The 21,906-nt window shown below is 38.6% G+C and overlaps 1 protein-coding gene across 4 annotated transcripts in view; it reads left to right on the top strand.

Annotated features, from left to right (window-relative positions):
• The window catches only part of Cfap47 (cilia and flagella associated protein 47), a 355,085-nt gene that overhangs the window by 100,153 nt on the left and 233,026 nt on the right, over positions 1–21,906 (top strand). For 2 of the 4 annotated variants that reach the window (XM_063280369.1, XM_063280368.1), the window contains exons 23-26: positions 488–582; positions 6,278–6,437; positions 7,110–7,305; positions 11,313–11,522. In XM_063280369.1, the coding sequence (XP_063136439.1) occupies positions 488–582; positions 6,278–6,437; positions 7,110–7,305; positions 11,313–11,522 (661 nt within the window). Of the gene's footprint in view, positions 1–487; positions 583–6,277; positions 6,438–7,109; positions 7,306–11,312; positions 11,523–21,906 lie in introns of those variants that run through there. The other 2 variants (XM_063280371.1, XM_063280370.1) reach the window with 2 other exon arrangements.

Raw genomic sequence — 21,906 nt, 5'->3', positions numbered from 1 at the left:
TTAAAACAGAAAAGGAAAGAATAGGTAAAAAGGATCCCTTATGTATGTTTTTGTTTTTTTGCAGAACACTGTATTCCTGCATAACTCTAGAGTAGCACTCAATAATAAATTTGTCACTTATATATTTTCCTTGAATTATAGTCATGTTTTCCTTCTCCATTTTGGCATGAATTATACTTCAGTATAGAGAACATATTAACACCACTTTTCCTTTCTTATTCCAATATTACACATATTTTTGATTTTCATTGAGTCAATTCTTATTGCCTTCTTTTACATGCAATTCACTGTCACTAAAAATGTATAAAATGTGTAAGTATGTAAACTAATGTATCTTAGAAATATTTGAATGGAATTTTATATTTTGACTAAGAGTAAGAAACAGAAACAGACCTAAATATCTTAGTATTGTATTTTAGAAAATATACTAAATAATTTCCACATTCTGTTTGTTAATATTTTCTCAATGTTTACTTTTCTTTTAAAGTGTTGCGTGCACCATTGGATTTATCTAGCACTGAGTTTCTCTTTAAAATCCCATTATTTGAGCTTCAGCATAATAAGGAGGCCACAAGAATACAGGTATATAGATAAATTTACCAGATCTTGTAACTCAAAATTATTGGGTAATTTGGGTTTTCACTTATTTAATTGCTTGCTTGAAGTTTTTCCTATTAGTAATTTGTCATATTTATTCAGGATACTTGAAGCAACAACACTGGATTTTATAGAGAATACACACACACACACACACACACACACACACACACACATATATATACATACAGATATATACATACATACATACACACTTACATACATATAATACATACAAACAAATATAGTTCTCTGGAGGAGACTTTGTTGTAGAATACTATGGGGCATATCACTGACATCACCTATGCCAGGAAGTAGGAGGTTCTAAATGCAAAAGACCTCTAGCACAGGCTACTACATATACTCTTTTCAATATCTGAACAAACACTATAGCATGGATGCCACTTGAGGATTGAATTACCTACGAGTCATATCAGTCACAGTAAATGTGGGAATTGACAGACTAAATTAAAATTGCAAGACATCAGTGGTATGCCTCCCCTCATCCCTATCACATGTGGAGTTATTGCAGGTGGAAAGTAGCTCTTGTACAACTGTCCATTGCAGCACGGCCTCCATCAAAGCCTACCCTTGGCTAAAGGATTAATCATTTGTTCTTGTCAAAGGACAAAGTGCTCTCAAAGGGAAATAATTTTTTAAACACATCATTAGCAAATTACTTCAAATGTTCATAAAATTTTTTCATTTAACATTTATTTATTATATTGGGTATTTTTTACTTACATTTCAAATGTTATACCCTTTCTGGGTTTCCCAGCCATAAGCCCCATATCATAACCCCTTCCACTTCTTCTATAAGTGTGCTCTCTTTCATGAACCACAATGCTTTCCCACCCCCCCCCGACATGCCCCTACACTAGGGGGTCCAGCCTTGGCAGGAACAAGGGCTTCGCCTCACATTGGTGCCCAACAAGGCCATTCTCTGCTACATATGCAACTGGAGCCATGGGTCTGTCCATGTGTAGTCTTTGGGTAGTGGTTTAGTCCCTGGGAGCTCTGATTGATTGGTATTGTTGTTCATATGGGGTTGCAAGCCCCATTCAGCTCTCCTTCAATCCTTTCTCTAATTCCTCCAATAGGGACCCCATTCTCAGTTCAGTGGTTTGCTGCTAGCATTCACCTCTGTATTTGACATACTCTGGCTGTGCCTCTCAGGAGACATCTACATCCAGCTCATATCAGCATGCACTTCTTGGCTTCATCAAGAAGATATATATATATATATATATATATATATATATATATATATATATATATATATATATATCCAGGTGGGATAGGCTCTGAATGGCCATTCTTTCAGTCTCTGCTACAAAGTTTGTCTTCATATCCCCTCTTATGAATATTTTTGTTCCCCTTTTTAAGAAGGACTGAAGCATCTACACATTGGTTGTCCTCCTTGAGCTTCATGTGGTCTGTGGATTGTATCTTGGGTAGTTTGAGATTTTGGGCTAATATCCACTTATGAGTGAGTTACTATGTGTGTTTTTCGGTGATTGGGTTATCTCACTGAGGATGATTTTCTAGTTCCATCCATTTGCCAATGAATCTCATGAAGTTATTGTTTTTGATAGCTGAGTAGTATTCCATTGTGTAGATGTACCACATTTTCTGTATCCATTCCTCTGTTGAAGGGCATCTGGGTTCTTTCCAGCTTCTGGCTACTGTAAATAAGGCTGCTATAAACATAGTGGAGCATATGTCTATGTTAAATGCTGGAGCATCTTTTGAGTATATGCCCAGGAGTGGGGTCCTCAAGTGGTGCAATGTCCAATTTTCTGAGGACTCTCCAGACTGATTGCCAGAGTGGTTGTGCCAGTTTGCAATCCCACCAACAATGGAGAAGGAGTGTTCTTCTTTCTCCACATCCTCGCCAGCATCTGTTGTCACCTGTGTTTTTGATGTTATCCATTCTGACTGGTGTCAGGTCGAATCTCAGGGTTATTTTGATTTGCATTTCCCTGATCACTAAGGATTCTGAACATTTCTTTAGATACCACTCAGCCATTTGATATTTCTCAGCTGAGAATGTTTTGTTAGCTCTGTACCCCATTTTTAATAGGGTTATTTGGTTCTTTGGAGTCTAACTTCTTGAGTTCTTTGTATATTTTGGATATTAGCTCTCTATCTGATGTAGGATTGCTAAAGATCTTTTCCAAATCTGCTGGTTGCCATTTTGTCCTAATGACAATGTCCTTTGCATTACAGAAGCTTTGCAGTTTTATGAGGCCCTGTTTGTTAATTCTTGATCTTAGAGCATAAGCCATTGGTGTTTTGTTCAAGAAATTTTCTCCAGTGTCCATGTGTATGAGGCTCTTCTCCACTTTTTCTTCTATTAGTTTGAGTGTATCTTGATTTATGTGGAGGTCCTTGATCCATTTGAACTTAAGCTTAGTGTGGGGTGATGATAATGGATCGATTTGCATTCTTTTACATGGCCAGAATCATTTGTTGAAAACACTATCTTTTTCCCATTGGATGGTTTTGGCTCCTCAAGTGACCATATGTGTGTGGGTTCATTTCTGGGTTTTCAATTCTATTCCACTGATCTACCTGCCTATCTCTGTACCGATAGTATATAGTTTTTATCACTATTGTTCTATAATACTGCTTGAGTTCAGGGATGGTGATTCCCCTAGAAGTTCTTTTATTGTTGAGTATAGTTTTCACTATCCTCATTTTTTTGTTATTCCAAATGAATTTGCAAATTGATTTTTCTATCTCTATAAAGAATGGAGTAGGAATTTTGATGGGGATTGCATTGAATCTGTAGATTGCTTTTGGCAAAATAGCCATTTTTACTATATTAATCCTGCCAATCCAAGAGTATTGGAGCTATCACCATCTTCTGAGACCTTCAGTTTCTTTTTTCAGTGGCTTGAAGTTCTTGTCATACAGATCTTTCACTTGCTTGGTTAGAGTCACACTGAGGTATTTTATGTTATTTGGGACTATTGTGAAGGGTGTCCTTTTCCTTATTTCTTTCTCAGCCTGTTTATCCTTTAAGTAGAAGAAGGCTACTGATTTGTTTGAGTTAATATTATACCCAGCCACTTTGCTGAAGTTATTTATCAGGCTTAGTGCTTCTCCGGTGGAACTTTTGGGATAACTTAAGTATACTCTAATATCATCTGCATCATTTAATATTTATATATCTTTCACAGGTTTCCAAAGTAAACTTGAACCCACAGTCTTACATTACCCAAACTCATATATTTTAGTTGTTTTTGCTTAATTATATATGGAAGGTGAATGTTTGTGTTTCTTGCACTGTCTAATGCTATACAGATTTTACAAAATGTCACTGAACATGAATTATGAAGTCTGGCTCAGCCCAAGATGAAACTACACTGCATGTCCCTGGACAGGCAGTGTGTGAAGGTGCTGTTAACCCCCAACACACAGCCTAGATGGAAAGTCTCCAGTCTGCAGGCTGTTGTTCTAGGCATCTTGGCAGGCATACATGTTGACATATATGAACATTTTTTTAACAAAAGTTTCACAATAAGCTGGCCTTCCTCTTTGCTTTCCCCAAATTTTAACTGAGCCTGTTGCTTGGAGGCCTGGCCAGGAACAGACATCTCCCAAAGACCTAAGGCTTTTTTGGGCACCTAGAAGCATCAGGGTAGGCATTCAGTGTAGAGGCGGGTCGGGAAAAGTACTGTTTTGCTGCTTCAGTTAGGCACGTCTTTTGAATCTGCATTAATATTTTTATAGAAATTTGTACACTGAGTTTACTTGTAAAGAATGATAGCACATAAAGGCGATTTAAAAAATAAAGCAAGTAAAAACCTCACTGAAAAGACACACACATATAGGTTTGAAGGGTGTATATTAATGACTGGTTTCCTTATTTGTTTGTTTTTCTGTTTTTGTTTTGTTTTGTTTTGTCCTTCTGGAGTTTTTTATTATTATCTTTTTGGTTTGTATGTCTGACTTGTGTAGAGAATATGTGAGATAATTCTCTGTTTTAGTAAAAAATTAGGTTTTGTAGTAGTATAAGAAAATACTGAGCCTAGCTCAATTCTGTGTCACTACCTGCTGTTAAGATACAAAGCCTGAATCCTCTGAAGATACAGCCAGCCCAGAATCTCTCAAAGGGTCAGATATCAGATGTATTTGGCACTAGGGTACCTAGCAAACAGCAAGGTCTTACCAGCCAGAGAAATAGGACAATACTTAACTTTTTACCTGTGATAGTAAAAGAAGGTGATTTCCTTTTTCCTCCCCATGAAGGACTAATTCTTACCATTCCCCATTAATCAGGGAGCTAGGGCTTAGGAACTAGCCATGAAAACCTACCTGTCTCCTGCTCTTTCCCCACTCCTCAGCCTCATGAAGGTGTTACCTAAGAATGTCTTCCCCACACCTCTTGATACCCTTGTCAGTGCTTAGACTTGCTCAGATCCAACAGGAGGATGTAACTGTGATATAAAATATCTTGGTTGTACCTGTTTGTTCCTTACTTTTTTTGGATTTTTTTTTAACATTTCAAATGTTATTCCCTTTCCTGGTTACCAGGTGGTAAGCCCCCCCTCCCCTCCCCCTCCCCTTCTTCTATAAAGGTGTTCCTCTCCACATCCCCGTTCCCCCCAACCCCTGACATTCCCCTGCACTGGGGTCCAACCTTGGCAAGACCAAGGGCTTCCCCTTCCACTGGTGCCCCAGCAAGGCAATTCTCTGCTACATATGCAGTTGGAGCCCTGGGTCAGTACATGTATAGTCTTTTGGTAATAGTTTAGTGCCTGGAAGCTCTGGTTGGTTGGCATTGTTGTTCTTATGGGGTTTACTTTTAAATAGGGAAATAAACTTGAAAGTTATTTGTCATTATAAAAATAAAGGAAAATTAAAAAATAAAGGAAAATTAAAATATTTTGTGTCCCTGCCTTCCCCAAATATTGAAATTAAAATGGATATTTTTGACTCACAGCATAAAAAATTCAGTAATCTTTAAAAATAAATTCCATGTGTATACAAATCTTATTTGTGGAACTGAAAAGGCAAATTCAGTTGATTGAAATATATTCTAAATTTGAAAAATGCCCTTTTGAAGTGGGAAATTATTTTATAATCTTGAACTTTCATTTAATTGCTGTGATATATGTGACTAGTAGACACAGATTCTGAATCACCAGTTATGATTATGATTAAGGTATTGGCAGGATCCTTGATTCTTTCTGAAAATTTAGAGGAACGTTTCTAGCATTGCCTTCTTAAGCATTTGGATCACAGTCATGATTCTTTTCTATGTGTCTAGTGTGGAAATATCATAGCAGTGACATTGACACATGAAAAGCATAGTGATACATTGCTGGGTCTCTTTTCTTTTATCCTATTTCTTAGACTATAATTTGGAAGTGATGTGATAAACTTCAAAGAATTAGAGAATGTAAAGAACATATTTACATATATAGTCTAGGTTTTCTGTAAGAAAGGACTCTTAAATATATTAATAATTTATAACAAAAGAATAGGAAATTTATATTAGTTCATACTGACATACTGAAAAAAAAAATAAAGAAAGACCATTATGTTGGCCCTTTGGCATGTTAATAGCATTATAATCAAATTCTCAGATCTTGTTGCTAAGAAATAAATTTTATAATGCAATTGTTAATATTTAAAAAAATTCTTCTTTTGTACACACATATATGAACAGGATCTTGTCTTACATAATATTTCAAAAAAAACTGTTCTTTGGTCTTTGGATATTGGCAGAATTGACAAATATTTCAAAAGTGGCATATTCAAATTTACTGCACTGATTGGAAGTCTGAAACCAAATGAAAAGTATACTATTTCCATACATTTCTGTCCAAGTAAGTATTTTTCTATTTTTAACACATTTTTAAACTATTTATGTATATTAGTATTTTGCTGCATATACCCTGTGTCTCCCTTGGTCAGCTGAGGCCAGATGTAGGTGGTGGAACTACTGGAACTGGTTGTGAGCTACCATGTAGTGGCTGAGCATTGAACTTGGGTCCTAACTGCTGAATCATCTTTCCAGTGGCCCTGACAGCCTTTCTTAATCTTTAAAGCTGAGAGAATTTCACTCACCACACCCTTTTTCCAGTAGTCCCTTAAGATTCATCAGACAGTTTGTGATGTCATCTTCATATCCTAATGTATTAGCAACTTTTGTTAAAGCACTGGAAACAACTGAAAGAAAAAAAGTTAAGTCGTACTAGTTCCATGTATTCTTTATTGTCCCTCATGTAGTAAATGTCTCTTCCTCACTGTATATTGCCCCCCCCCACACACATGTAGTAGACATTAAAAGATTTACTCCAGTTCTAGACAAGGTACACTTTAAGAAATGTTCTTTTCAAAATAATGCTTCATTTAATTTTACTTTTTCCTCAGACTGCATTATTTTTGGTAATCTAGTCTACCCCACAGAGCTGTAATATCATAGTATCTTTTAATACTAATGCTTACGGTACACACATGTTTGTATGTAAACTAATCTACACTACTTTTTTCCATAGAAGAGGCCATAACATACCTAGCTGATATTGCAATACGTTTAAATGATAATTTATTTGACTATAGAGTATTACATCTGATTGGAGAGATACAATTACCAAAGATATCTTTTGATCCATCATTTATATGTTTTACTCCTGTACCTTTGGATGTCACAACTGGGGTAGATATCAGAATTTTGCCACAAAACTATTTCAGGTAAATCCCTAATACAATTTTTCTATCTTTATGTGCAATTTTGTTTGTATCCCTGTTATGTGGTAATTATACGTCATGTTGGACTTCTTGCTATAGTTGTGAAGCACTATTAAAATACTTCCATATACGGTGACATTTTAAAAATATAAAATAGCCTTTCTAGTTATTTATTTTCTTGATGTTTTTAAAAATATCTGTCACTGTGGAATTAGAAATAAGCTTAAAATTTCAGTATAAAAAATAACACAAACTTTTTGCCTTAAAACATTTTTTGCTATTCCAAGCAATATTAATTTATTGTCTTGGAGTTTATATAGATTAGTCTATGTTGCTGCATCTTTTATTCAGTATCTGCTCAGGAAAACATGTATTTGCTCCCTCTTCAAATTCTTCTGTGTCTTATTTCTCCTCCAATATGTTACGTTTAATCAGAATTAATTTCCATTTAATTATAAAACTAAGTCAATAGTTATTAATTGGGGCCACTTTTAGCTCTTAGCATTCATCTTCAGATCCTAGATATGTGGTCATATTTGTACCATGTATTCCAAAATGTATCAGCTATAAATTTTTTCCTATTACTTCATACAGTACATCCTGACCATAGCCTCCCTTCCTGTACTCTTGACAGTTTCCCCCAAGCCTTCTACTCTTTCCATTTCCCTGTTTCCTCCTCTCCCCCAACCCTCGACCAACTGTACCTCTATCTTCCTTGAGAAAAGAGCAGGCTTCTCAGTAACATCAATGGACATCAAGTGTGTAAGAGGCAACCCAGAAGGAAAAGTGTCCCCGGAACAGGCCAAGGAGTCAGAGGAAATCCCCTCCTTCCAATTCCGCAGCCTCACAGTTAGGAGTCTTAGTTAGGATTTCATTGCTATGAAGAAAAACCGTAATCAAGGCAACTCTATAAACAAAAACATTTAGTTGAGACTGACTTATAGTTCCACAGGTGCAGTCCATTATCATTATGGCAGAAGGCAGTCATTAGTGGTGCTTGAGATGCTGAGTATTTTACATCTTGATCCAAAGGCAGCCAGGAGGAGAATATTCCAGAGGCAACCAGGAAGACAGTCTTTGCTGGGCCTTTGTGAGACTTCCTCTGTCAATTTAATCAATCTGACTCTATTTACCTTAGCCTCAGCCAGACTCCCCAGACAAGGGTAAGAAGCAGCAACATTCTTCACCAAAACTTAAGAGCGGTCTCCAGGCAACATACTAAAATCCCTGTCCTCTGAAAGTTCTTTATCTAGGTCCCTAGAATTCAAATCACACTCAGCCCTAGCGTCTTTCATATTCTTAGTTCCATTAAACCCCACTTGCAGCATTATACTGCTTTCCAAATCCAAAGTCCCAAAAATCCACATTACTTCAAAGAAAAGCATGGTCAAGCCTATCACAGCAATACCCGAGTCCCTGCTACTAATTTTTGTCTTAATTAGGATTTCCATAAAAAGGCTACTGTTATAAAGGAAAACTGGCTTACATTTCAGAGGTTCTCTCCACTATCATCATGGTGGGAAGCATGACAGCATGCAAGCAGACATGGTGCTGGAAGATCCAAGAGTTCTATATCTGATCTTCAGGCAGGAGGAAACAGTCTTCTGGAGGCAGCCAGGAGTAGAATTTCTTGCACACTGTGTGGAACATGAGCACTGAAATTTCAAAGCCCACCCGCACAGTAACACTTCCTCCAACAAGTCCACATCTACTACAACAAGACCACACCACTTTCCATGGGCCAACCATAACAAGAGTTGAGCAAAAATACCACTCTAGACAAATACAACACACATGCAGAGGACATAAATCAAATCCATACAGGTTCTATGGTTGCCTTTTGGTCTCTGTGAGCCTCTATGCGCCCTGCTTAATTGATTATGTGGGCTGTGTTTTCCTGGCGTTCTTGACCTCTCTGCCATCTACAATCTGTCCTCACTTTCTGTGGGTTCTCCAGACTCTGCCTAATGTTTGGCTGTGTATCTGCTCACATCAGTTGCTTGAAGAAGCCTCTCTGGTGGCATTTGGGCTAGTTACCAGTCTTCTCTTTTGGTAGCCATGGTCTATGGCTTTAGCATTCAGGCATTACAGGTGGTTGTGAGCCACTTAAAATTCCTGAGAAATAAGCTGTGGTCCTCTACAAGAACATCAAGTCTCTTAAGTGCTGAACTATTTTTATAGCCCCCTTCATTTTTTATTGGCTATTTTAATTGCTTACATTTCAAATGTTCTCCCCTTTCCTGGTTTCCCCTCTGCAAACCCCCTGTCCTATCCCCTCTCTCTCTGCTTCTGTGAGGGTGCTCCCCTACCCACCCACCCACTCCCACCTCACCACCCTGGCATTCCCCTACTTCTATACCTGTTGTTTGATGCCTTCAGTGTTGCTTGGGAGAGTGCAAAATTTGAAGATAGAGGAAAATATGCATCATGGTTTTCAATGTATAACATTATAGAGGCTAATGTTCTAGTAGTGCATCTTTATTTTGTCCTCATTGTGGGTCTTGACTGTCTCAAGAAAATAGCCTAGAAACACAATTTCCCTTTCATATTATAAGCTATGTTTAACACTATCCATTGCATTGTTTTTAAGTATAATAAAATCTAGGAACTGTACAATTTTCTTGTGACAAGTGAAGGCATACATATCTTGGTATTTATTTAAACATGAGTATCATGGTTATGAATGAACTTCAGTTAGTATGACAGCGATGTCTGGAATATTAGAAACAATACTTTAAACTCTTTTTTTAAGTTTAAGGGGAATGTCTAGCTGGATTATCCTACAAAAAATGATATGCAAACACTGTTAATGCAATATCTAAATAGAAAAAGTCAGTATGATATTTAATTTCTATATTCGATTAGGACATTATAAAGGATGATGCCACAGGGCTTACATTAAGTGGTATTAAATTTCCGAATACCTCAGTTCTTGAAGATTGAACATACATACCCTTGCAATTCACCATTTCGTGGAGATTCTATTTTATAAGGAGACATTAACCTCAATTTATAGATAATGTTAATTTGAATTTATTTTGCTACAAATATTCTTATTAGTAAACGGTCTTACTGTAAGAATTAATCTTCAAACTTTGAATTCTTTAATTAATATATGGTGATATCAATATAAAAACTACTTGAAATAAAAATATGAGATGCTAACCCTCAAAAGTGTTGAAGAGATGATGAAACTCAATTTCTTTATTCATGTGTAGTGAAATTAGCATAAATGACACATTCAGTGACAGTCAATTAAAACTAAATTGCTTTCTAATAGACTTTTGAATTAGTTTTCCATATTTTATTTGGTATATATACATATAATTAATTCAGGTAAAATAGTCTTTCCTCTTTTCATTTATTAGCAGAGTGAGGTTCACACTGATTAAATGATACACGAATAAGATTCCCATTTAATTACACTTATTTGCTGTATGTTTACATTGTACAATAAAATGAAGCTAATATTTTAAAATTTAATATAAACAGAATTATGATTAACAAATCAATTTTAAGATAATACTATACATACTTTTGCTTGGTTAAATACATTTTATATAGTAAATAAATATTTAGCATAATAAACGTTAAAAGTGCTGATTAAAATTTATTTGTGATATTTGTCTAGACGAATATTATTATTTGTGTATTAGTATCCAAATATTTAAGATCATTCATGTATATGATCTATCAGTATTATTTCCTGCATATGCACTAAATTTATAAATGTTAGCTGGTCATTATGGACAAATTCTCATTAGGATATATTGTAGGAAATTAAGTTTATGTGATGTTTATTTTTAAAAAGTATCATATTTATTCTGATATATTATCTCTCTTAATCCTTATAGAACAAAGGTGACAGACAGAAAGAAGATATACATTTAAATATTAAAATGCTAGTGCATATAGTTGGTTTTTGAGAAAATAAATGCACATTCAACTCATATTAATTGTTGGTATTTTAAGCAAAATAATAATAATATATATTTTTATATTTTGAACAGTAATTCAACTCTTCAGTTCAATATTCCCACCGCAAAGCTTCTTGATGATGATGAAATTCACCCGCTTACTGTGACATTTCCAAGTGGCAGAGTCATCAAAGGCTCTAGTACTGGAATTAATGATGAGATACCATGTCATCTTAGTTTCAGTTCATCTAAGCCTGTTTCATTTTTTGCCAATCTTCTCTTTTGTGATGACAGAAATAACTGGTAAGATATTTTAATGTAGATGCTTTTTTACTTGACATTAAAGTATACTAGCTTTATATTATATACTTTTGTAAAATAGTAAAAGGAATGGCATTTAATAAAATTATTTTGGACATACAATTTTTACCTTTCCCAATATAAATTTGCTTGAATGGTAAATCGCAAAATAATGAAGTATATGTATTTATAGTATCATAACTATTGTTGTAAAAATATAAAAATAAAAAGTATAGCGTTGTCATTTACCTTGCTAGGTCCGCACCCCAGTGCCCCAAGATATCTGCTAGACATCTTGGCAGAAACATATCCCAACTCCTCAGCCAGTGCCTCCTGCCGCGCACACTTTCCTACGCTCAAACCATCACATAAAAGAACACACAACACAATAACCTTTGACCCAATTGATAAGATATAATTGCCCACCTAAACATACAAATCCCGGTACCATCCATTCCTTGAGAACATTAATAACAACTTGTAAATACGCAGAAAGAATCTTTATGTCAGCCTCCATTGTCCTGCCACTGCTTCTCTTCTCCCTCTCCTGTCTCCTCCTTTTCCTTCAAACTTCTCTCCCGCCCATCCTTCCTTCTCTTCCAAGGACAGGCCTCCTTCTATCTTGTACCTGCGGGTCACCTGTATTTTACAAATTCAATGGGGAGGTTTTTCATGAAGTCACCTGATTCCTGAGTAAGTGACTAGGCCCCTGTCCTTGGGTCAGTGGAATTAGCATCAAAATACAGATAACTCCAGGGCAAAGCACAACAATAACTTGTAAACTTGATTTCCCATATGCATTCATATGTAAGTAGAAAGCTGCTGTGAGCAAAAGATTTTGAAGTAGTAAAGTAGAACAGGAAGTATGGAGGTACAATTAGATTTGTTTATTGATGTTTATTTAGTTTGGAGTTTTTGCCTTGGTGTAAAGTAGTACACCAGAGCCTGGGGATGTGAAGGACAACAGTGGCCTGAGACAGGGACTTTTTGATACACAGTATTTTTTAATACCTACCTATATCATAGGTTTATATTTTAACAAATTATAAGGAAAGATAATCTATTTTATTTCTTTCCTACTGTATTTTCACATCTATTTTATCTCTTTTTTTAATCCCATCCATTTTCCACACCTTCTTTCTCAAACATATACAGCCAGATAGAACAAACACACACACACACACACACACACACACACACACACACACACACACACACACAGGAGAGAGAGAGAGAGAGAGAGAGAGAGAGAGAGAGAGAGAGAGAGAGAGAATCTGTTTAGTAGTCGGAAAGTCTGATGAGTAGTCTTCCCAATAAGATGCATGAGAGCTCAGGAGATAGTTCCACTGATAAATCAGGTCTGTTTATACCAGCAAATCTAGGGCTGAGAAAGTGACCTCCAGGTTCAGAGACATATCCTGTCTTCTAAAATTTGTGGAGACTGATTGAGAAAAAAATAAGTGTGTAGGCTTCTACCTTTCATATAAATCATACTACATATGCATGCACACACACACACACACACACACACACACACATACACACGGACAGGAATATTGTTCTATTGTATTTATTGATGTATTATTAATATGTCCAAACAAATTATTTCCACACTATGGGTAAATAAATAGAACGTTATATAATGATGAAGCAGTTTGTATTACAAATATAATCAACATCTATATATTATTATCATTCATTGTTATTTTTTGCTCAGGATTGCTTCAGCTAATTTTTATAGTTTTTATGAGTTTTAGGATTTTGTTTTTGATTTTATGTTAGTACCATTGTGAAAATTCCACCAATAGCAAGTTAGATTTATCAAAGAGATGTAGTTATGGTTCAACATACATAAATAGATTAAATCATATAAATGGACTTAAGGGTACAAATCACATTAACATTTCAAAACTTAGAGGAAAGGCCTTTAACAAAAAAAACCTAACATGCCTTCAAGATAAAGGTTATGGATGACAAGTTCACTTCTATCAAGTTCCTAAATGCAGAAAAGATCACAACAATTACATTGGAATTAGGGATGAAGGACTGAAGAAATGGGTCAGCAGTTAGGAACACTAGCTGTTCTTCCAAGGGACCCAGGTCTGAATCTCAACACCCACAGTTCAGAACAGTGTGTAATTCCAGTACCAGGGTATCTGACACCCTCATACAGATATGTTGAGGCAGAACATCAGTGTAAATAAATTTAAAAAGAAAAAAATTAGGCATGCAGCAGAAATAAAAATATGAGTAAAAAAGTCAAATTGACCCTTTGATACCAGTGCTAAGATAGTCTAACTTTAGAGAAAAGGAAGAAAAAAATATTCAGTGTTCTAAGAGAGCTGACATGATATTAGAATTGTATATGAGGTCTTAGAAAATCTCTTCTTACCACTGAGAAGCATATGACAGAAATCAACTGTGAAATAAACCTAATTGACCAAGCAAGCCCAGTCAGACAACAGGTTCTCCAGTTCTGGAGGGAGGATTAAAAAGAAAAAAAAAAAGACAATTAGACAACATTGTAGCATGACCCCAGTCAGTTCTGAGGCTGAAGGTGGTTTATTTTTCCCCCAATCTGCTCTTATACCATTTTAATTACATGCAAGTAAAAAGGTCAGTTCTATGTTAAGGGAACAAGCAAGACAATAAACACAAATATTCAAGGAACTGAAAGACCCCCGAAGGGAGCCCCCCACTCAAGTCTCGGGAAAGACGCGCACCCAGTAGGACACAGACACCGACCTGCTGTAATCACACGAGGAAGATTTATTGTGAGCGAGATGAAACGAGAGCTCAGGCCAGCATGCTGGGGTCGAGACTCATACGCCACACAGGGAGTAGAGGAGTTCGACCCCGACCTGAATTTTCACAGAGCTTATAAAGGAAAAAACCACAAACCAGGGGGATCAAGAGGGAGGGAGGAGGGGAATTCCAAAACCATAAACTGCCCATACAATTTAGGACTTTGTGACATTGTGATTAGGGGTAGTGACATTTTACAGGGCCATTGGACCATTGTGGCCGGAGGCTATGGGTCATTGTGGCTGTTCCAGGAAACCTTTCATGCAAGAATGTTCCGGGAACCATTGTACAGCAAGGGAGGGGCGAAAAGTTCATGTTCTCACAGACCCTACCTCTTCTTTTTGGGTAGCTAGGCGGCTTATTATTAATTTTTAATCCTTCATTCCCCACTTCTTCTTTTTTTGTTAATAGTTCTAATCCTAGAACTTCATGGAGAACTCAGCTTCATCTAGCATAACAGCTTGGTATTGTAGTCTTAACATGAGGATTCTAACCTGGACACTATCCAAGCCTATCCACCAAGGTCATGACTAGCTTTTAGAACTTCTAAGCTTATACGGACTGTGATCCCTGAGGCACAGTCCCAAGAAGTGTTAGGAGTACTAACATATGTAATGTTACATCATTTGTAATAGAAATCAAGCCTATCCCCACACCTATCTCGATGGAACCCAGGACAAACATGACTGAGTTTCCCTCTAGCTCTCAGCCCCAACAGCTAGTACATGGCTGGTGAGGGCTGAGAATTGACAGCTGTCAGGGTGGTCAGCAGCACCAGGTACGGTCCTTTCCAGCGAGGCTCGAGTGTCTGGACTCAGTGTAGCTGCAACCTGGAACTGATGGGATGTCTCAGGGGTCTCCGGGGCATAGGCTGCTGTCAGCTGTGAGCAGATTTCTTTCTGTATCACCTGTAGGTCTTTTAGCCTGGCACACAAATCATTATTACTATGGCACTATGACATGTTGGTTCAGTAACATCATCTAATACAGTCAGGGGGGCTGAGGCCCCATATAAGATCTCAAAGGGGGTAAGGCTGAATCTGGAAGGGTATTTCTTGCTCTGAAGAGAGCAAGAGGGAAGGAGTGTCACCCAGTCTGTGCCAGTCTCCATGGTTAATTTGGTCAGGGTCTCTTTTAGAGTTCTATTTATTTACCCTACCTGTCCTGAACTTTGAGGTCTGTAAATACAATGTAATTTCCAATCGACCTCTAAATACTTGGCCACACCCTGGCTTACCTTGGCAACGAAAGTAGGGCCATTGTCTGACCAGATTACCTTGGGCATTCCAAATCGGAGGAAGATTTCTTCCAGTATCTTCTTGATGATTGCAGAGGCCGTCTCTTGTTTGGTGAGGAAAGCTTCTATCTATTCCTGAAAAAGTATCTACAAGCACTAGGAGATACTTGTGATTATATTTTTCTGGTTTTATCTCAGTGAAGTTCACTTCGACTTTTTACTAAACTCTCTAGGTCTCTTTGTCCTGTTTGTTTGTTAAGCATTTACTTATTGACATATCTTATATTTTTTTACTGTCTCTCTGGCTAAAATCTTAAAGTCTATTATATACACTTAACTATTTGGACAAATTTTTTATCTCTTAAATGAGTCCATTTTTTAATTTGGCAAAGTGAGTCTTTTGTTTGTTCTCTGGGGGGTATAGCTTTCTCCCCAAGTGTGTCATTGTCCTTTTATCTTTTAAACAACTTGGGCCTTTTCTTCTGTTGTACATTCTAAGTGAGGCCATCCCTTAGTCCAATCTCAGTTCCCAGTGGCTGTCTCTTGGTAGGCCTGTAACCAGGATAGGCTCCTGTATAGCCATTTCTTGAGCCACTTTATCTGTTTTGTTACTGTCCCATGTCACTGAATCTCTTTCCTCCTGATATCCTGAGCAATGAATAGTACTCACAGTTGTTGGCTTCATCAGGGCATCTAAGAGATGGCAAAGGCATCTTTGGCGCTGATGTGCTGGGGGGTTGGGGTTCAGCCATTCTAGTTGACATTGTGTTGTCCACCATGGCAGTACCCACTTGTCTCTGACCTTCATTCATGAAGAGAACTGTTCCCGTCTGTGGACAAGGTCCTCAGCTTTCAGCAGGGGTCAATCAGCCAGTCGCAGAGGTCTTTCCTCCACCCATGGGCTTCTGCCAGTACTTGACACTCGTGCTGTGGTGGCTCCAGGTCCGGATTGGGCAGCAAGGTGACCAGATTGTCCCCAACCGGTGGAGAATCTAGTCCATGGCAGCTGACCAGTGGTCCCATCTTTGGACACTCTATCAGCCACTCTATCACAGTTTAAGTCCTGGATTGGGTGATAATTGTTAGTGCCCGGCTGGCAGGAGTGATGTGTTCCAAGCAGAAAAGCACTAAGCCATTCATCTCCCAGCATCAGTTACTGGTGTACTGAGACAGGTCTTAAGCTCCACATACACAGTCTATAGATATGTATACACATGGCCTCATCCAGCCATTTCAGCCACGCAAGCCAATTTGGAGAGCAATTTTCTCATGAGCAAGGGATAGGGGCAGTCAGGGATGACCATGAAGTAGTGGGTGGGTTACCCGGCCCACGCTAAGGTCCACTGTTCTTTGGGCAGTCCATAAGTATTGTTCGTTGCCAGTAGCTCTGTGTACTCAAGGTCTTTGGATATTGGCCCACTGGAGCATAGGAGCACAGAGCATTGGGTCCCTGTATCCACAAAACAACTGGGCGGGCTTCCCTTATATCTCTGTGCATAGCTAGCACCAAGAGGCTCTCCAGTGTCCCCTCTTGTTCTTTCTGGGGCAGTCCCTGACCCAATGTCCTTTTTCTTCGTATTAGGCACACTGATCTTTAGCCAGGAATTCTCTTCTGTTGCCAGGTACTATCTTCCTAGGTTCCCTAACTACTGTGGCCAGTATATGTTCCTCTCTTGTCTTTTATCTCTCTTTAGCTCTTTAACTTCTTCTTCTTTTTGTCTCTTTTCTTCCCTAGCTTTCTGTTCTTTTTATCTCTTTCTTTTTTAACCTTACTTTCTCTGTAACTTATACTAACTCTCAGCAACTTAACTTAACCCTTTAAATTTCTGTAACATTCTCTTTATATCCTTTCCTTATCTTAGCCAGATTGGTGGGGCATTTTCTAGCCCCTCAGAGACCCACTCTTGGAGCCTGGCGGCAGACCTGGAGCACTCCCTACCTTCAGGCGTCTGAAGAGAGCAGGCAGAAGTGAGGGCCTTCCATCCATCTCTGGAACACTTTTTCTGGCCTCTAGTAGGATTCTGTCTTTCCTCGGTGGTAAAGGAGACCTGTAACAGTTACTAACAAGCATCTTAAATGGGATGGTGGAAAACAAGAAAATCTTGAGAATAGAGTCTACCGAAGAGGGCAAACAGCATTTAGTCACACAGCTAAACCAGGAGGCCTTTCTTGGAGCAAAAAGGCCATTGTCAGTGTCAGCTCCATGGCTTTGCCTCTCAAGAGAACCAGCCTCCAAATGACACTAGGCTTCTAGTAACAACTAATAACAAAAGGATGGAGAGATGGTTAGAACCTGGGTGCTAGATGCCAGGGGGCTGATAAAAGAATTGTAACCAGTTCACCTGGGGCTATCAGGACCTCAGTAGTAGCCCTTTACCAAACTGTCTCACTGGGTTTAAAGGCCCATGGAAAAGAAAACATTAATCCTGACCTTGGCTACCTCCAAGTAATTTAGTGCTGGAGACTGACTCCTCCCTTGGAATAAAGACAGCAGATAAGGCAGGCTTCCTTAAAGAACTTCTCTAAATGAGCACTCTCCTTCTGTGAGCAAATGTCAGAAATTCCTTTCCTATTCTTGTTTTCCTTATAGCCCCACCTAGCTCTCAGCCTTTTTAGATTATTCTTCCTGTAGCATTTCTAACACAGCCTGTCCCTTTTTTTTTTTTTTTTTTAGCCTGTTAACAGCATTTTTGATCTTTTAGGCAGTTATGCACTAAGTGTCATACCGGCTGAAACTCCGCCTTTAAGATTCTTTGCTCCCAAGCAAAATTTAAATCCTTTTCCAGCTTATCTCAGCTGTCCACCATGAGATTCCCAGAGGTCGCGAAGCAAGGTGTAGTAATTCACTAAGAAATCTCTCTATAGTGTTTCTTTTTACCTTAAGCCTTTTCCTTTTAAACAGCTCCTGAAGAGCCAGAAAAATTGGGTGAGACTTGAGAAGTCCCCATGCTCGCTGCAGCAGCTCCTCAGCTAATTTTGCTCCCCCTACTGTGTGTTGCGAGCACAAGCACAGATAAAACACTATGTTTTAAAAATTAACGTTGGCTATCAACCAACACACCTCCACTAGAGCAGGGTCCATAAGATTAAGTTTCTTACTAAGCATTAAGGGGACCAAGTAAAACTCTTCAACGAACAAAGCAAACAGTTTCATGATTTCAAACACAGTCGTCAGTCCAAGATTTTAAACACGGTCGTCAGTCCAAATTCAAACACGAAACAAAAGTCAAAAAAACACTGGACAATACCACAGAAAACAATCCAGACAAACAAGACCAAGACAAAGCATCCTATAACCAATTTCCACAGATGCCTGGTACCTTCAGTACCTGGCCCAAACTGCAGCTTAACCTTAGCTGCTTCCGGGATACCAAACACAGAAACAGAATACAGACAACAGACACTAACACATCTAAGCACACTTGTCCGTGCCTATACTTAAATAGGCAGCCGAACTCGACCTCCAAAGTCACAGTCAGATCTTTTTGACTGTCCGTTGCCGGGTCCTCCCGACAAAATTCGGCTCGAGGAACGTTTCTCACGCGTCCCAGAGCCAGGACCCAACAAAGGCTGACTCGTGGAACGTCTCTCACGAGTCCCAGAGCCTGCGCGATTGGGGCGTCCCCCGGTGCGCTTTCTAAAAAGGAAAAAAAGAAAGAAAAAGACTATTCGGAGTAGGAATCCTTCATCTACTCACAGGCGCCATTTCGGGGTGGGGAACCTTCTTCCACCCGTGCACAGGGCAGGAAACCTTCTTCTGCCCAGACAGTGCACTAAGACTCTCGTGCACAGGGCAGGAATCCTTCATCTGCCCAGACAGTGCACTAAGACCTTAAACCGGTACCGAAAAACACAGACTACAGGACTTAATTCACACACACTCACACACACGAGCACAAACAAAAGAGAAAAAAAAAAAACAAAACCGACGTCGACTTCGTGTCGACCAGAGGCACTGAAACTGATCGGCAGGTCGCAGACCTTGCCTAACAAACCGGTCGTCAAGGAGTAAAGTCTCCTCTGGACCTATCAGATGGGGTTCACCAGGCGTCCCTGGTCCCCCCTTGTCCTCCTGGGACGTCTCCCAGGGCGAACGGACGGTGGGTACCTGGACACGTCTATCCCTATCCACCCCGCTCTCCTTCCTGGAGCGCGGTCTCACTGAGCGTCCGCAAAACCGAAACAGCGATCGCACCAGATTCCCAGACAGAACATAGACACAGACCCAGACACAGCGCTGAGATAAAACAGAGAATCTTACCTCCAAGTGGGTCTAGGACCCCTGGGTGGTCGCGCAGATCCCGGACGAGCCCCCAAATGAAAGACCCCCGAAGGGAGCCCCCCACTCAAGTCTCGGGAAAGACGCGCACCCAGTAGGACACAGACACCGACCTGCTGTAATCACACGAGGAAGATTTATTGTGAGCGAGATGAAACGAGAGCTCAGGCCAGCATGCTGGGGTCGAGACTCATACGCCACACAGGGAGTAGAGGAGTTCGACCCCGACCTGAATTTTCACAGAGCTTATAAAGGAAAAAACCACAAACCAGGGGGATCAAGAGGGAGGGAGGAGGGGAATTCCAAAACCATAAACTGCCCATACAATTTAGGACTTTGTGACATTGTGATTAGGGGTAGTGACATTTTACAGGGCCATTGGACCATTGTGGCCGGAGGCTATGGGTCATTGTGGCTGTTCCAGGAAACCTTTCATGCAAGAATGTTCCGGGAACCATTGTACAGCAAGGGAGGGGCGAAAAGTTCATGTTCTCACAGACCCTACCTCTTCTTTTTGGGTAGCTAGGCGGCTTATTATTAATTTTTAATCCTTCAGAACAAGCAAGGCAATAAACAGTCCTGAGACCACTGCTTCTAAGGGTTTATCAGGAAGACGGAAGATAATCTGAGCCTACTTCCTGTCCTAGGCCAAAGTCAAATTCTTGCCTGAAGCCTACTTCTTTGTTCTAGCCTAAAATCAGATTCCTGCCTGAGCTTACTTCTTTGTCCTGGCCCAATGTCAAGTTCCTTCCTGAAGCCTACTTCCTAGTCCTGGCCTGTCTGCCCCAAAAGGCTTTCCACACTTAATGTTGACAGATTAAATGCTCACCACCTAATTTTAAAAGGAGCCCTGGCTCTAAGGCAGGCTTGAAATGTTACCCTGAAGGTGACTACCTTTGAGGAGTCCGTAAAAAAATCTTTGGCCATTTGGCTAGAGTAGATAGTGAGACTAGATCTTATTCTGTACTGGTGCATATCTATAGATAATTTCCATTTGATGCTAAGCTTACTAGTCTGGCAGCATGCTTTCAGCTTGTTTTAAAGGTGCAATTTCATCTCCAAGTCGAGATCAAAGTCTCAGCACCTGTGGGTTAAATTTTTTCCCAGTGATTTATATGTATCATAAACTCTGTGAAGAAGGGATCTAAAAAGATTGAACATGGGAAAATGTCAAGAGAGATTAAACAGTGAAATATTGACAACTATGAATCAGCACCAGAAAATGGTACCTTGGAAGGCTTTTAGGAAAATACCTAACATATATTAAGGAAAGTTTGAATTAGTTTGTTACTTATGTAACTTAAATTTATATAATATTTTGTCTTTAAAAATTCATTGTGAAATATAATTCCAAACTTATAGCAGATGAAATTTAATACTACTTTTTATTTGGATTTGGATTTGAGGTCAAGTCCTATTATGTGTGTTGCAAACTGTTATCACAATAGGACAATTTAAGCCTTATGATTTTATTACATAGCATGTGTAGTGTATTAATATTGAATAAAATTACTTTGCATTTTGGTGTGGAATGGTATGTAACAGTTCACTTGAAGATTTAAATGGTTTATTAAACTGAAGCTATTGTGATTGAGAAGTGAATTTAAAAGCTTTAATAATGATCAGTACAGGGATATTTAGCAGATGGGGTAGACTTAAATTAATAACACTTCATAACATTCCACTGTTATCACAGTTCTATCTACTACCTGGAATACCTCACCTATTTTCTCTAGACATTGGATGTATTCAAGTTCTTGTAACCAAAAAGTTGAGGCCTTTTGTTGACAGAGTTCTTCAGCCTATCCTGTTCATTTGTGGCTTAGAGAATTCAAAGCTTGAATATATTAGATATTCAAAGCTTGGATATCTATCTATCTATCTATCTATCTATCTTAGATATAACTATTTTTTAGTGTTTATTTATTAAATATTTATTAATTTTTATTTTATGTGTATGATTTTGTCTACTTTTATGTTTGTATGCCACATGCAAAATTATCTGTGAAATACATAGGATGGCATCGGATATATTGAAATTAGAGTTACTACTATTGGTTGTGAGC

Source organism: Rattus norvegicus, chromosome X, assembly GCF_036323735.1.
Source record: "Rattus norvegicus strain BN/NHsdMcwi chromosome X, GRCr8, whole genome shotgun sequence".
NCBI classification, from domain to species: domain Eukaryota; kingdom Metazoa; phylum Chordata; class Mammalia; order Rodentia; family Muridae; genus Rattus; species Rattus norvegicus.
This window is presented reverse-complemented; position numbering and strand designations above follow the sequence as displayed.